A 15,755-nucleotide genomic window follows, 5' to 3' on the forward strand; every position below is an offset into this window, starting at 1 on the left:
GGGTTAGCTTGCAACTGCACTCAAATTATCAGGGCTGGGCTGGGCTGTACTTGCTACACTGGGATGCCCCACTTCCACTGTGTTTGCACAGCCAGTGAGCACAGGGAATTGGAAGGGGCATGAGATTTAATTTTGAACCACAGCATCTCTGCATGGGCAGCCCTAGCATCCTACTCATCCCTAAAAAATACATTTTGGAAGAAAATGGGTATGTGAATACCACAGTCATTTTCAGCAGTTGTTATCAAACACTGGGCATTCAGAACCGGCATGTTTGGAATGTCCTGCCCAAGCCCAGAGAAACCATACCCTGATCTCATCAAACCTGTGCAGAAGACCTATTGTACCTTATCTCTCACTTTGTGTTCCCTGGATCCTTGCATTCTGTAAACCCGAATTCCCCCAAGATAAGATGGGTTTTCCCCTATGATGTAAGTGGTAAGACCCAAAAGTTTGTAATTTAGGATTTCCCCTTTACCTCATCCCTGTAAAGTCCCTAATTGTAATAGTTCTGCCCCTCGATGAATATGCCAGCCCCCTGTTGAATATGTAGACCCTAAGCCCTTTATATATGAACTTGTAAGTCCAATAAAGCATTCCAGTTTCTGCCCCCATAACTGGGATCGTGATAGCTTTGTTGACCTCTACATGAGACCATTGGGAAACTGTGCGGAGGTGATGTGATTCCATAGTTTACAGTGGAGACATGTTGGGTGGAGAACTGGAAATATTACATGGCAGCTGGCCCACTCCAGGGTGCTAGACCCAGCCTCATCTGTGGTGAGCTTCCAGCTGAGGCCAGGCTGGTCAAGTGAATCTCTTTTCAATTGTGAAAGAAGAGTACCAGCGGTTATTTGCCAGATGCTTAAGAAATATTTTAGTTGGGTAAAGAGTACATATATAAGGACAGAAAAAAGGCCTCTAAGAAACCATTCCTCAATTTTGGAAGAAGAGGTTTTGTGTGTGTGTGTCTGTATATGTTGCGTGAGTGAAGTACAAAAACCAGGAAGTTGAAAATCCTAAGAAAATTACCCAAATCGGGTTTCTCTCACTCTCTCCTGAGTGAGAGGACAAGTAAGTTTACTACAGCTTTATGGGTTCTTGATTGTGGAGTTCCAAAACACAGCCTACAGGCCTGAGCCATATTCTAGATTAATTCCTAATTCAGTCAGCAGAGCTAGGGAAGCACTATGTTCATTTACTGCTTATTCCAGGGGTCTTGGCATGTAAAGTTCTCCTTCACTGTTGCTGGAAAGGCTAATATATTACATCTCCCTACCAGTGAATTCCTAATCTAACTTTACTCCTAATCATCTTTACTCCAGTGAACATCTTTTATATTTTATGGATTTCACTTAACAGGAAAAAACCCCATATATTAAGTTATCCATTTGTCAAAAGAAGCCAGACTAGTAAATACTGTATATTTTGGTACAGATCCTCCCAGTGATTGCTTTATGCTGCTGGTAGTAGAGTCTGGCCAAAAAGCTGCTATATCTACCTCTTGGATGACTGTAGTGGCAAAAGCATTTTTTAATGATACACATGGAGTGCTCAATCTCCTCGCCACTTCCTTCGCTGTTGCCACGTAAAGGTTAAACTGAGCTGTCCAGATCCAACTGCAAAGCCCCATGGCTTTATTTTGGTCTAAAAAAAAAACTTTGGAAAGAGACTATTTAGCATCACATTGCTGTTCTAGGAGGAGGAAACACTCATGCTGATGTTTAGAGGTAATTTGGGAAGGGTTGCATTCTGTAGGGGCTGAATGACTGACTGCTACAAAATCTAGAAATACAGGGAGTAGACAAACTGAACCAGGGACAAAAGTAAGAAATCAAACCTAAGAAGTAAATTCTAAGTGCAAGGAGTTCCTACTACGAGCTGTGCATTGAGAAGTTCTGCTGTGAAGTCGGCAGCCATTTCTCTCTGCAGCTGAAGTTTCTGAACGATAACTTTTTGTGGAGTATGTTGCAGGAATCTAGATTACAAATGGCAAAGATCTAGACTGCAATCACAAAGTCTGTATCTAAACAGAAGGCAGAATATTCTGGAATTTGCTTTAATTGGGATGTCCAGAAGAAGCAGAGGGTGTACTAAAACTCATAAATTGTAAATAGAAACTGTTACTTGTGAGCGGCATAGGAAGCTTTGAAGTTCTTCTGTGAGCGTGGAAGAGGGAAGCAACCTCAGCTTCTGGATGTTCCCTGCATCTAGCCACCTTGATTTCCATGCTTTCTAAGCTGACTATCAGCTTGTCACCATCCTCATTGTTTCTTCACTGGTTTGACTCATCCCAGTGAAACACTGGAGAACCCAACAAGTCATCTTTTGTCAGAAACTAAACAAAATCATCAGCTGTTTCCAGACTTTAGAGAGTACAACCCCACAGCAGGTTTGTCTACATGACCTTTTACAAGAAGCCCCAAGTCAGCTCTGCCCAGGGTCCCTGATGGCCAGACAGGGTGTAGCTGTGGCCTAAAAGCAGTGCACCCCCGTGAGTGCAGCTCACCATGTGAGTGCAACATGGTGAAGGGTGCAGCTTTTTTCAGTGTCATCTAAACAATGGAGTTACATTTAAAAGGTTTTTCCCTCACTCCCTTGTCTTCATGTACTAACAGCTGGTTATCTCAGGGTGGTTATTTCTGTTCCTCCATACCCTTTTTGCTCCTGTCCTGAGTACTCCTAATATATGCCACCACTAACAGGAAGGCTCTACATTCAAATTTAAATTATGCAAGTTCAAACATTTATTTTAAATCAGATGCTGTTCAGATACTATGCGACTACAGATTTTACAGCGCAGTTTGAGTGAGCTTTGCAAACATCCCAAGCAAACAAACTTTTCAGGAAACATAATCCTATTATTTTATTAATCTTTAGGATACTGGCTCACCGGGATCATCATTTGCAACAGAGTATGTTTGGCTCCTTCTCAGGTGATCTTTGTATTGCTATTTTCCTGTGTTGACACCTATTGGAGAAACGGTTTATACTAGTTTCAGAAACCATCTCATTTGATGATCTTATGACTTGCTACAGTAAGTAACACAAATGTGTTACTTACTGTATTTCCACAGTTTTCATCTATTAAAACTAATCAAACATGCTTCAGTTACTGCCTGTTTCCCCACATACCCTTTCTAATGGTGTTTTTGACACTTTTTTGCCTTAGAGAACCTGTAGCATCCTCCTTAGCTTTAATTCTGGAACCCGTTTCATCATTCACACTTGCATGTTCTCAGCATGTTAGCTCCTGTCACAAGGAATTGTTAGTACATGATCATAAGGTGTTGGATATCCCAACCAATGTGTGTGGGATCAGAGAAGAGAGGACAACAGGGTGTTATCCTACCACTTGGTGAATCTTAGCAAAGGGAGAGAGGCAGCTGGGCTGAGAGGAAGAAGGTGTGCTTCAGGATATTCCTTCTGGTGGCATTTTTTCCCTACATGTAGGCAGATCAAGGGTTGAGAATGCATGGCATGTGTCTTCCATTGATATTCTTAAGCAGGGAATGACATTTATCTCTTTTCAATTCCTCATTGTAAAGCTAAATCTGCTCCTCTACCCCAAAACAACCTGTAGTATTGTTCTCCTGTTATCATGATAAATTATGGATGTGAGACATGCTGAATCATGACAATGCTCCTTGTGCTGAAGAAATTCCTCTTTTGTCATGTACAGCTTTTTTATAGTCCTATTTATTGTGGGACCAATGTTAGAGTCCTGATGGGGTTGCAAGGAAGCAGGAAGTGCACTAGCTGCTCTGGGATTTTAAGCACAGACATCTCGAATATTCTGAGGAGTTTGTATCAGTTTATGATTGACCAGCAACCAATGTGTAAGCAGTGCTTTGTGTCTGCATGCATACTTCGTAAGTCACAGAATCTGTTTGGTTTGGAAGGGACGTTAAAGATTGTCTGCTTCCACCCAGCTCTGCCATGAGCAGGGACATCTTCCAATAAACCAGGTTGCTCAAAGCCCCATCCGACCCGGCTTCGAACACTTCCAGGGATGGGGCATCCCTGTTCCAGTGCTTCACCATCCTTTGATTCAATGAAATGTTGTGTCCAAACCAGAATTGTACTTCTCCATTGTACCTTTTTAATTGTACCGATCACCAATTAGCTTCAGTCAGGTAACGTGGCTGTATGTGGTGGTATAGCTGTGATCCCCCGAACCGAACACAGGCCAAAACTTATAGACACCCATCCACACAGAATGTGGAGAAGGGTGACCTCTTTAACGCCCTGCCCAGGGCACAAATGCCTATCACAGAATGGGTGAGGTTGGAAGGGACCACAGTGGGTCATCTGGTCCAACCTCCCAGCTCAAGCAGGGTCATCCCACAGCACATGGCACAGGATTGCATCCAAATGGTTCTTGAGTCTCTCCAGTGAGGGAGACTTCACAACCTCTCTGGGCAACCTGTTCCAGTGCGCAGTCACCCGCATAGTGAAGTTCTCCCTCACATTCAGAGCCAGGCTGCCCGCCCAGCCAAGACAGAGCGCGGCCATTGGAACTGAGAGGGCTCCAGCGGGTGGGTGGGAAGCGGGGGGGCACAGCCCCCGGGAGTGGCGGATGCCCCGTGGGAGCGGGGTGCGGGCGGGGCCGGCGGGGCGGGACGGGGCTTCCGCCGGCGGCGGGGCCGGTTCCCGGGGGCGGGGGGGGAAACGCTCACCCCACGTGAGGCGGCGGGGGGGGCGTGATCCGAAAGGGGCGGGGTGGGGCGGGCGTGGCTACGGGCCCGTGCCCGTGGGCGGGCCGTGCCGCGGGGCGTGTCGCAGGGCGCCGTTGGCGGCGGGGCAGCCCTGCCGGGGCGGCCACACAAACACCGCGCGGGGCGGGGGCCGGGCAGGCAGCGGCGGCGGCGGCGCGGGCGGGAAGCGGCGGGGGCAGCGGGGCCGCCCCGCCTCCCTTCGGCGCTCCTGCGGCGGCCGGCGCAGGACAATGGAAGAGGCGGCAGTGGCAGCGGCGGCAGCGGCGGCGGCGGGGGGCCCCTGCCCGGCGGATCGGCCGGGGGCAGCGGTGGCGCTGAGCGGGGAGAACGAGGCCGAGAGCCGGCAGGGCCCGGCGGAGCGCGGCGGGGACGCGGCCCCGCTCAACCTGTTGGACACTTGCGGCGTGTGCGGGCAGCCCATCCAGAGCCGGCGGCCCAAGCTGCTGCCCTGCCTGCACTCGGTGTGCCAGCGCTGCCTGCCGAAGCCCGAGCGGTACCTCATGCTGCCCCCTGTCCTGGCGCCCGCGGCCGCCGCCGCCCCCAAGGAGCCGTTGCCGGCGGTGCCCCCTTCCTCACCCGTCCCTCCTCCGGCCTCCTCCCTGCACTGCACGCCCGGTAAGTGCCCCTTCTGCCGCCCACCCCTTCCCCCGCCTGCTGCCCTCTCCACCCCGCCCCACGGAGGCCTGTATGTCGCGATAAGCGCGGGGGAGCGGGGAGCTGTCGCGACTGGGTGCGGTGGGTGGGGTGCAGGTGCCCGGCCGCCGGACTGCCGGGGCACGGAGCTGTCGGGACGAGCTGTGCGCGCTGCTCGCCAGCGCCAGGGCTGGCGGCGGCGTTGTGCTCTGGCTTGGTTTGTTTTAATCGTTATTTTTAAATTTCCCACCTCGGAGGGAAGGCAGCACTGTTGTACTTTCCCAGGACCTCTCTGTGCGGATGGAGAGGAGCGGTGAGAGCCGCTCCCCCCGCCGGGCCGGGGGTGCGGGGCCGGGGCCGGGCAGCTCTTCTCGGGGGAGCCGGGGGGCTCTGGCCCCTTGCTGGCGGAAAACCTGGACACGGGCTGATACCAAGGCAGAAAAACGTAGCGAGAAAACAGACTTTATTTGAGTGGTGTTTGCAGTGTGGAGCGCGGCCGGAGGGGAGCCCTGCAGGTGTCATCCGCCCAGGCGGGAGCGACCCTGCGCCTGGGCGGGGACCGGGGCGGACAAGCGATAATAACACTTGCGCGCGTGATCGGCAGCCCGGATGGGTCTGCTGATGCATTAATGTACAGTTTAGCTGTTAATTGTCGCGCCGAAGAGAGAATGCTGCGACGAAGTTTTGGTAAGCTCATGTACTGACACAGGAGCCTGTGTCAATGTGTTTGAAAAGTACATCTTGCTGTAGAAGATCTGCAATAGATTCCTCCAGTCTGAAAGTACTTTCCTAATGTTTTTCTTTTTTTTTTTTTCCTAGTCCTCTTAGGTGTAGTGGATCACTTAGTTTTGTTAGAGGCATCTAACAAAATCTTCATCTTAGAAAAAGGTGCAAACAAGCATCCTTTACTGGAAACACGTTAAGATCTTGTTATGATCAGATTAGTGAGACATGCCTGTGCCTGAATTACAGTGCAAAGGAGACCATATGACCAAGTCAATAATACAACTTTTATTTAACAGTAAATGTGAGGTAGAGAGATAGAAATAGGAAAGAGGGGGTGAGGAGAGAGAGAGGTCAAGCAGAAGATAGTCACCTGTGGTGACTATGAACCAGCATGCTGTTGGTTCTTCTTCACCCTGGCTTCTTGGTGGCGGGGGTCCTGGAGTTGTTCTTCTGGGGGTACCACCTTTATACAGTCCAGGTTCCAGGTATCCATGGGGTGGTCACAGATGCTGTTCCCATAATTTGGGGTGGGAGTGTATGAGCGTTTGTTTCCTTTCCCATAGTTCCCTACAGTGGGAATTTTTGTCCAGATATGTTAATCAGGATGTGCTAACCAGATCTCTCCTCAACTAGACTTGGAATAAGTACCTTCCTGTCATAATTTCTCCCTTCTGTGCTTATCTCAAATTCCCGCAGTAGTCTTATCTTATGGCAAGTTCCTTCTGTGGCCTTGACAGTGTTTGAGACAGACAACTGTACTTTTTAAGTCCCTACAGATCTTGGAGAAACTTGAATAGAAAAGAAGAAGTGTGATGAAATTGGGCTGCTCTGTAGGTATTAGTGGAGGTTGTGCTTATTGGAATGTGTAGTGGGGGCTCAAGTGAAAAGTAGTAACTCCAACTGACCATTTTTAAGTCCTTTAAGTGCATTTAGGAAAACTTCACCATCCTGCCAGCAGTTCTGACCAAAAGATTACAGCTTGAATATGCAAAGTGTTTGCAGCAGTTCATAAAGGAACGCCTTCTTGAGAGAAAGGAATATTTGGGACAATTGGAGAGACTTGTTTCAGAATATCTGAGAAACTCCTGAGTATGTTATTAACAGGATATGCTGAGCCTCTTCATCTGTATGGATGTCTGTGCTAATATATCCATTCAGTCTTTCAGTTTAGCATGTAGTGTATGTAGTAGTCAGACTGCCTGGTCAGAATTTACAGAATAGGAAAATCTGAGAGACCCAAAGCCCATATACTTCAGCTTGGTTGATCGAGGGGATGTTATTGCTCGTAAGCCTACGAGTAGAACTCTGAAATTCTGCATGCAGGAACAGACAAAGTACAAGCTTTGGTGTATAATGAGGTATTTCAGGACAAGATACTTGGAAATAGGAAAGAGGGCAGAGATACAGCAAGCCCAGAGGTTGCAGCATAGTTCAAGAGACAATATCATCATCTTCTGAGTTTTGAGGTCATGAGCAGCATAATCCCATTCTCAGATGTTCTGTTTAAATATAGCAGAAATTGGGGTCTGTAATTGAGTGAGAAATAAGATACATCATAAAAATTAAAAGATTAGTGCTGTTCAAACATTTTGAGAGAACAAATGATAGATGAAGTAATGAATCATAGAAACAGAAAACCTGTAGCTCTGCGTCCCTCCTTTTGATTGTTAGTTCTGTGTGAATGAATTTTACAGTACATACTCCTCCTCATTCTACACATTTGCAGACATAGTATATTTTTGGTGACAATTGTTTTTACCCTCTTGACTTTTCTCCCAACCGACTTTCATGCTTCCACACTACCATTCATTGTCCAATAGGAAGAAGAAATTTGTATAGATCTCACACTCTCCTTGAGGCATTTTATACATCTTTTTTTGTCATGGTTTTGGCCTGGCTAAAATGACAAGGGCTATATATTAGCTAGCTATGGCCCAACTTGATGATGTGCATTTTCTGCTTTTTGTTTTCCAACTGGGACAAAAATACCTGTGAACCTGAAGTTAGGATTGGGAGAAAAAAAACCCATCAGTGTCCAAAACTGATTATGTTGAGGAAATTTGTTAAGGTTTGGAAATTCTCAGAAGAAGAAGGAAGGACAAAACTGTCACCTCTTCTGGTAATATTTTGTGCAAAATGCTTATGAGAAATGACATGAAGAAATAAACTGAAGAGTATAAGCTTAGAAAGTTGGATAATAAATGCCTCTCATGATGTAAATTATGAAATTACTGTGACTAAACTGAAGAAATAAACAGCAAGGAAGCTGTTTGTGCTGGAAGGAATGTCCTAAGTAAGGAACACAATAGAATTGCAAACTATGAAAAGCTCCTGAAAGATAAGCAGACTGCTTATGCTCATCTGCTGAGCACTAAGATGTAGCACAAAGAGAAGCCTGAAGAAAGAGGTAGAATGGAGTTTATCTTGAACAAAGGAGAGGATGTGATTTGGAAAGAGCTTCACCGAACCAGCCTTGAGATGAAGTGTTGTACCAACATCCAAGTCAGTGAAGGAACAGATAGCTAAAGAGGTACAGAGTCTCAAGTAAAATCTGGAGATGCTTTTTGTCTTCAGCAAACTCTTTCAAAGCAGAAAGAGTCCTCCACTTTACTAGGATAAAGTGTACCTTCAACTTCTAACATACAGGCAAGTTTACTTGGGAGAATGTTGACTCTCTTTCTAAAAAGCTGCGGGGAAAAAAAAAATCAAACTTGAGGATCTAGAATGAATTAAAAATTATCTAGAGTTGCTCAACTTGAATACAAGATTCAATATGCACAACAGCAGTGGCAAGACATGCAAAGGAGTTTAATGTGGTGGATGTTAATCCTGCAGAGGTAGGCTGGTGGCAAGGCCAGTTGACATGGATATGCTCTATACTGCCACATGAATTTTCTATAGAAAAGAAGAGCTAGAGTTTCAGATTTCTGTACTGTCCCTGAAGTTTAAGATGTTGCAAAATCATCTGTGTGTCAGACACCAGTGGTCTTAGCACTGGAGAATTCACTGCTTGCTTTCTGAATGTCCAGTGACAGCTTATTTGATGCAGGTGACATTTTTGTTGTTGCATTGCTCAAAAATGTGTTGCCTGACACACAGCATTATGAACTGCAGGGAGTGCTGCAAGAGTGGGTCTGTAAATGTGACAATCACTTTTGAGCAAGTGTCTATAGACACCACTACTGAATATCTTGGTTAACTTCATGTGAGTTTTCCTTTTGTTTCTCAAATGGCCATTCTTTACTGTTTGATGGTGTGAGTTGTAACTGGTGCATACAAAAAGGCTGTTATTAGAAATCTACTTGCCCAAAGTTTGTGCTGGGCAGTGCTTCAAAGACTAGTTGAATAGTAGCCTGTACTTAAAGGACAGTGTTTGTAATGTGGAGAACCTCATAGTACTCTTCTGGAATTTTTAAATGTGAAATAGGTACATGAAAACTGTGAAGTTATATAGATTGAGATACTATTCCTTTTCAAAACTATTTAAATTGTGAGTATCTTTGTTTTTTCTTAATCATCAATCTGTACACAAAATAGATTGAAAAGTGATGTGAAAGAAACTTTCTGAATGGAAATGCATAGCAAAGTTTTATGCAGGAATCACGATGAAATCTTGCTAGTGTCAATGCCAAAAATAGTAGAGGGAAACTTCTTTTTCTGGTAATTTATCTGCAGACAAACCTGCTAGCAAACAAATCTGTACGAAGCTGTTAGAAGCATATAATGTTTGGACAATTCCAGGATATGAATTCTTCTGGAATGTCCACACTAACAACTCAAATAAGTTTGATACTTGCTGTTAATTAAGGAATAAACACTTCAGAGTTACTTAACAAGGATTTCAGGGATGTTCATATTTCAGGTTAATAATGCCCAGAAATGTTTGTTTAGCAATACAGTTTCAGGTTTTCTAAGGCATGGAATGAAGACCGTACCCTTGATATCCCCTCATGGGATGGCATCTATTCTGTTATGTCCCATAGTCAGTCCTTATACAGATAGCTTTAAATTCTTTCAGATTCTCATCTGATCTGGATATCTGGACTTTCCAATGTCGTCACTTAATTTGACCTTGAAAATACAGCTTTTGACATCAACTTAAATTTTGTTATTTGTCTGTATGTAACATGTTCTTTCCCTCTTTTAGTTTGATAATGATTAGGATCCTTCTTAGTTAGTTTGAAGGATATAATAGCTTCATTTGAAGTTTCTTAAGGTGAAGTTCAATTTTTCTTCCATGTCTTTGTAATCTAAGAAGACTTAAGATTCTTTTTTTAAATCTGCCTGATACACATGATTATTTCCATTCATTGTTTGTATTGCCACTTGCTTGAAGTGAATTTTCTCCATCTTCACCATTACAAAGTGCATGTTTTAATTGTGTGGCTAACACACTTTCACAAACATGATTACATCTATGTATCCTTTCACAAGTCTTATTTCTACTGTGGTGCATCAATAACTGAATTGTTTAACCTCCAATTTATGGAGATTTGGGGGTGCTAATGTTTAGAATTAGTGTATATTATTGGAATATGTATAGGAAAGACATGTCTAGTTTTCATACTGGTTTTGGTTTGTGCTTATTTTGAATTCAGAACTCACAGAGCTCCAGAGATTGAATATGTGAAAAGCATTTAGGATTGTTACAGGTGAAATATAGTATTATTGTTTTGATAGCCTGAAATGGACAAACCTCTTGGTTAAAAAGTCATGAAACTAGTAAAAGCTTAAAATATTAATCAATAAACTATCTAGAGATGGTTCTTATTTTTCTAATCAGAATACCCTTCTTTTAGAAGAAGGCATGCTTTCAATATGATACTTATTGTACAAGTATAATTTCAAGTAGGGATATATTTGCCAAAAATTACTGCATTCTTCTCTACCAGGAATTCCCCAGAAATCTGGAGACATACCTATGCAGCCTTTATTAAGGTGGACAACCACATGATTTGGAAAGAAGCTTTAATCATGCTTGCTCCAATGTATGATTAAAGTATGTAATAGATGTTTATTATCTTATGTATGTATGCAGAATAGTATTTCTAGAGTAGGTTGGATGCATTTATATACTTGCTTTCTTTCACCCATAGAAACTGGGAGATTGAAAGGCTGAAGCCATCAGGAACATCAGATAAACGTTAAAACAACTGCAGTGATGTAGCCCAGCTCATTCCAATTGGAAGCCTTACTGAATTTAAGCTGTAGAAGTTATCAAAATAGCTGTATTGGTGTGTGAAATTTTTTTCCAAACCAAGATTTATATCTTCAGAGGCCAACCTAGTTCTATTTCAATAAAAATTCAGCTTAGAATGTCTCTAGTAAGTGATTAGTATTTTTAACAGTGGAAAGGAATCTTAGATCATAAGGTGAAGATCATAAGGAAAGAAAATATATACTAATGTATTAAAAATTCTCAAATACATGTCTAGTTGAAAGTGCATCTTGTTGTTTTAATGCTTATAATAGAGATATCTCTTAAAAAAAAATGCCTTGTTGAAAGAGCAAAGGAAAATAGCTGTGCATATGTTGATGAAGAGGCAGTGGAGGGATGAGTGTGCTCTTTGTGGGCTAGTTCATTCCTAGGAGAAATGTCCTGAAGAGCTAGTAGGTTATGCAGCAGGCTTTTAGCTTGGTCTTCTAACTTCCGTGAGTACTACGAAGTGACTATTTCTCTCAACTTTACTCAGTCAGTTAAATTCTAGAAAAATTTTGTTGAAACTCTTGATTCTGAACGTAGAAACTGGTCTTTTGTACAGGAAAAGCTTTATGCCAGTGTTGTCTGTGTTAGTTAAGATGCTCTAGGAGGAATTTCCTTATTATTAGTGGAATTTCCCAGTAACGGTAAACTTGTGAAGCTGATATTTTGCCGGTTATATCTAATCTAAAAACAAAACAGGGGAAAACCAAAAATAACGTAAAGCGAATTTTAAATGTGACTGTATTTCAGGATGAATGACTTCCTGAAAAATCCGTTATTTCTGAAATTGGAAATTTTTGCAATAAAATTAAATAATAGAGTAGTGTGGTGGTTTGACCTTGGATGAATGCTAGATGCTCACCAAAGCTGCTCTGTCACTCCCCTCTGCAACTGCATAAGGGAGAGAAATTAAAACAAAAGGCTCATGGATCAAGATAAGGTCAGGAAGGGATCACTCAGCAATTACCATTGGGGCAAAACAGACTCAACTTGGGGCAATTAACTGAACTTATGACCAATCGTATCACAGTAGGATAATGAGAAGTAAAAGCAAACCTTATAAAAAACTTCCCCCTCCTCCCCCTCATTCCCAGGCTTAACTTTATGCCCAATTCTCTACCTCCTGCCCCGTGGTGCCACATGAGGAGGGGAATGGGGGTTGTAGTCAGTTCATCACATGATGTTTTTGCTGCTACTTCCTCCTCAGGGGAAGGAAGCACTGCTTCCTCTGCTCCGGTGTGGGGTCCCTCCCATGGGAGACAGTCCTCCACGAACTTCTCCAATGCGAATCCTTCACATGGGCTACAGTTCTTCATGAACTGCTCCAGCATGAGTCCGTTCCATGGGGTGCAGTCCTTCAGGAACAGACTGCTGCAACGTGGGTCCTCCTCTGGGGTCACAAGTCCTGGCAGCAGAGCTGCTCCAGCATGGACTCCTCTCTCTACAGACCCACAGGTCCTGCCAGGAGCCTGTTCGAGGGCATGAGTTTCCCACAGGGTCACAGCCTCCTTTGGGCATCCAAAGCAGGGCCATCCATGGGCTGCAGATGGATATTTGTTCCATGTGGACCTTCATAATATGGCGGTCAGGCAGGGATCTTCAGGTGACTATGGCCTTGAAGTGTGCATTGTGGACCTGTGCGGGTGATCTGGCTGAACTGTGAATGGTATCAAAATCTGCTGTCAGACCTATTACTTAACTTATGTGCTGTAACAGTATAGTGATGCATTATTTTTCTTTGTCTAAATTAAAGGCCGCAGGAAAATTGTTTTCATAGAAAAAATCCAGTGATGCTTTTAAAACTTACCTCAGCAATTAGGTAGCTATGTAGTTGAGTACTGTTTAAACTGTGTACTCACAGCTCAAATGTGCTTTGAAGATGTCAGTGTCACAGTTGGAATGACTAAATTATTTCCTTTCTTACCTGCTGGCCAGAGAGTGTGTATAAAAACATAAATGTTTACCCTCAAAGAAAGCATGAAACAGTTGTGTGAAGTAACTAACAAAATGACATTATTTTTAACAAGAAACAGTCTTGTAAAGTCAGCTATGAAACCAAAGGTTGAGCAAAAGAATGTTCCTAATTACTTGATACCGTCTCTCCAGTGCTTCAAGTAAATGCTTATTTGAAGCTTTTATGTGGGAGAAAACTGTGTATTACCTTGCATACATTACAAACTTATGATTGAGACTGATGTTAAACAAGCTTTCTAGTTATTTTTGAAGTTTATCAGTGGGCTATGGGGAAAAGGATGACAGTAAGCAAAGCTCAGCTCTTTGAACTGCACTCATGGGTTTTGAGGGCCCTTGTTTGTAATGTGGATTTGGGTCATGGAGACATCCTCATTTCAAAAAAGAAATCTGCAGCTCTGATGCTAAACTGTCTGTAATTGGGAGTATATGGACAGGAGAGCTGAGCCATTTGCTTTCTGACTGTAGAAAGATTTCTGCTTCTGATTAATAACTAAGTTGCCACAGGCAACTTTTTATTAAAGTGGAGAGTTCCCCTTTCAACTGTAGTCCCTCAAGTGAATATAGTGCAATTTGAATAAAACAAGACTGTAGCACAAATACCCTTTGAACTAAAATGATTGCCTAATTTGAAAAGTAAGTGTATAATTTTCCCAGTGAGCTGACACATCTGTCAGTACTGTAAATCGCAAAAAAGAAACAGGACTATTTTTACCTAAATGTTGACTTGGAAAATCCCCACGTATTTTCTAGGGTGTCTACTTGAGCTCAGAAAGTGTTTAATAAAATTTACTTAATCTGCTTCATTCATTTCTAGGCATCTGCTATAGAGTTTGAGCATGGTTAAGGATGTGTGGAGCTGAAGTTTGTTGAACTAATGCTATAATCCAGCCTACCCCAAGTTTCTTGCTGTGCTTAGGCGGCTGCTGCTGAACCTGCTATGTCGGGGTACTTGTAACACTGATGCTCTTAGGGGAGGGATGCTGGCAGCTGTGAAGGGAATGAGTAGGTGGGAAGAAAGAGATGGAGACCTGCACTACTCTGCTGGGGCTGGAGAAGATGGCTGGAGATGGAGAAGATGACCTTCTTAAAATTAGAAGGTTCTAATTGTAAATGGAAGTTACACTGCCTTGATAAAACAGCCCAGCACCAACAGATCTGTTACTAGAAATAAGCAGTATGCAAAATTGTCCTGAACAGCAAAAGTGTGAATTGAAACATACGTATATATATTTTATTTTTTTTTCCAACATGGACTCTGATTTAAAATGAGTAAACTACTTGCAGAAATAGTGTAGGAGTGCAAATTACATGCCCTCGTAGTCAGTTGGTTTAAGGAGAAGTGGCAGTAGGTTTGAATAATTTTTGCCTTTTGAAAAACAACTGTGACTTGTAAGTATTGTTTCAACAGTTTTCAAGTAAAAGTTGAAATTCATAGCACTGCCCAGCCCCAAAGTGCTAAATTAGAATAGCAGTCAGTTAGGAACTGAGATAAATTTCTATTTAGCAGACGAGTTTGGCTGAATGAATGTAGAGCTATTATAGCAGGACTTCAGTAATGGCTAAATATCTGGGGACTTTAAAACCCTGGGGGTAGTATACTTCTGGATTAGATTTATCTCTTTTGAGTGTTTACAGATTCCTACCTATTCTTGCTTAAGCAGTTGGTTTTCTTCACTCAGTAATTCTGTTCTTTATTTGCTTTTGTCTTGTTTGGGGGCCTTTCATCACACATTAGCAGCTATTGTTCTCAGTTGTTTTAGCCTGTGACTGTTTGTCGAGTTTACCAGCTACAGACTACTTGGCCTTCAGTAGTTCAGTTTTCTCTTCCCGTTTCCAGTAGTGAGAGAGAACCATGAGGGTCTAACACACTGGCTAGCATATCTTGGAAACCCCTGAATTTGAAGTACTTAGATTGCTGAGTTTAATCAATGCTTAAAGGAACTTGATCTCCTTTGAGAAGTTCTAAACTTTTCCTCAGTCCCTTCTCTATGTAAAAAGCTCAAATGTGGTTTCAGAGTTCATGTGTTAAATACCGCCTGAGTAACTATTATTTCAGACACACAGTTCTTTCCTGGGATGAACATAGGTGTTGTTTGTATCCCATAGTCATATCTGAATGTAAGTCCAGAGATGCTAGCAGCTCTTTCTTCAAATACTGCACTTCAAGTTGTTAAATAGAATGTTTATTTTCTACTTCATGGCAAAGGCAGAGTCCAATGTTGTGAAAGAGTGTTCAGAAGTTTCTGTGATGGAATATATGGGAAGGTCTGTGGTCTTCCTACATCTAGCAGTGAATTGAAAAAAAAAAAACACAAACAAAAAACCAACCAACCAAAAACAAATAAAAAAACTCACCAACCCCCCCCCAAGTTTTATTTTACATTTGTCTTGACTCTTATCTGTATCATAAGATTGACTTGCAAGTATTGCTCTTATCACTCAATAAATAAGTATTTGTTGTATAGACCGTTGGCAGTGGGACCATCAGTAAATTGTATGCA

General features: G+C 43.0%; 1 protein-coding gene and 1 long non-coding RNA gene across 2 annotated transcripts in view; both read left to right on the plus strand.

Annotated features, from left to right (window-relative positions):
* The window catches only part of LOC135414237 (uncharacterized), a 31,006-nt gene extending 26,989 nt beyond the window's left edge, over nucleotides 1-4,017 (plus strand). The window contains exon 11 of the long non-coding RNA XR_010430635.1: nucleotides 2,881-4,017. This is a non-coding gene — a long non-coding RNA (uncharacterized LOC135414237). The remainder of the gene's footprint in view (nucleotides 1-2,880) is intronic.
* An 859-nt stretch (nucleotides 4,018-4,876) lies between these two features.
* TRIM24 (tripartite motif containing 24) overlaps nucleotides 4,877-15,755 on the plus strand; it is a 57,845-nt gene continuing 46,966 nt past the window's right edge. The window contains exon 1 of the mRNA XM_064654758.1: nucleotides 4,877-5,333. Within this exon, the coding sequence (XP_064510828.1) occupies nucleotides 4,949-5,333 (385 nt within the window). The 5' untranslated portion in view covers nucleotides 4,877-4,948. The remainder of the gene's footprint in view (nucleotides 5,334-15,755) is intronic.

Source organism: Pseudopipra pipra, chromosome 5, assembly GCF_036250125.1.
Source record: "Pseudopipra pipra isolate bDixPip1 chromosome 5, bDixPip1.hap1, whole genome shotgun sequence".
NCBI classification, from domain to species: Eukaryota; Metazoa; Chordata; class Aves; order Passeriformes; family Pipridae; genus Pseudopipra; species Pseudopipra pipra.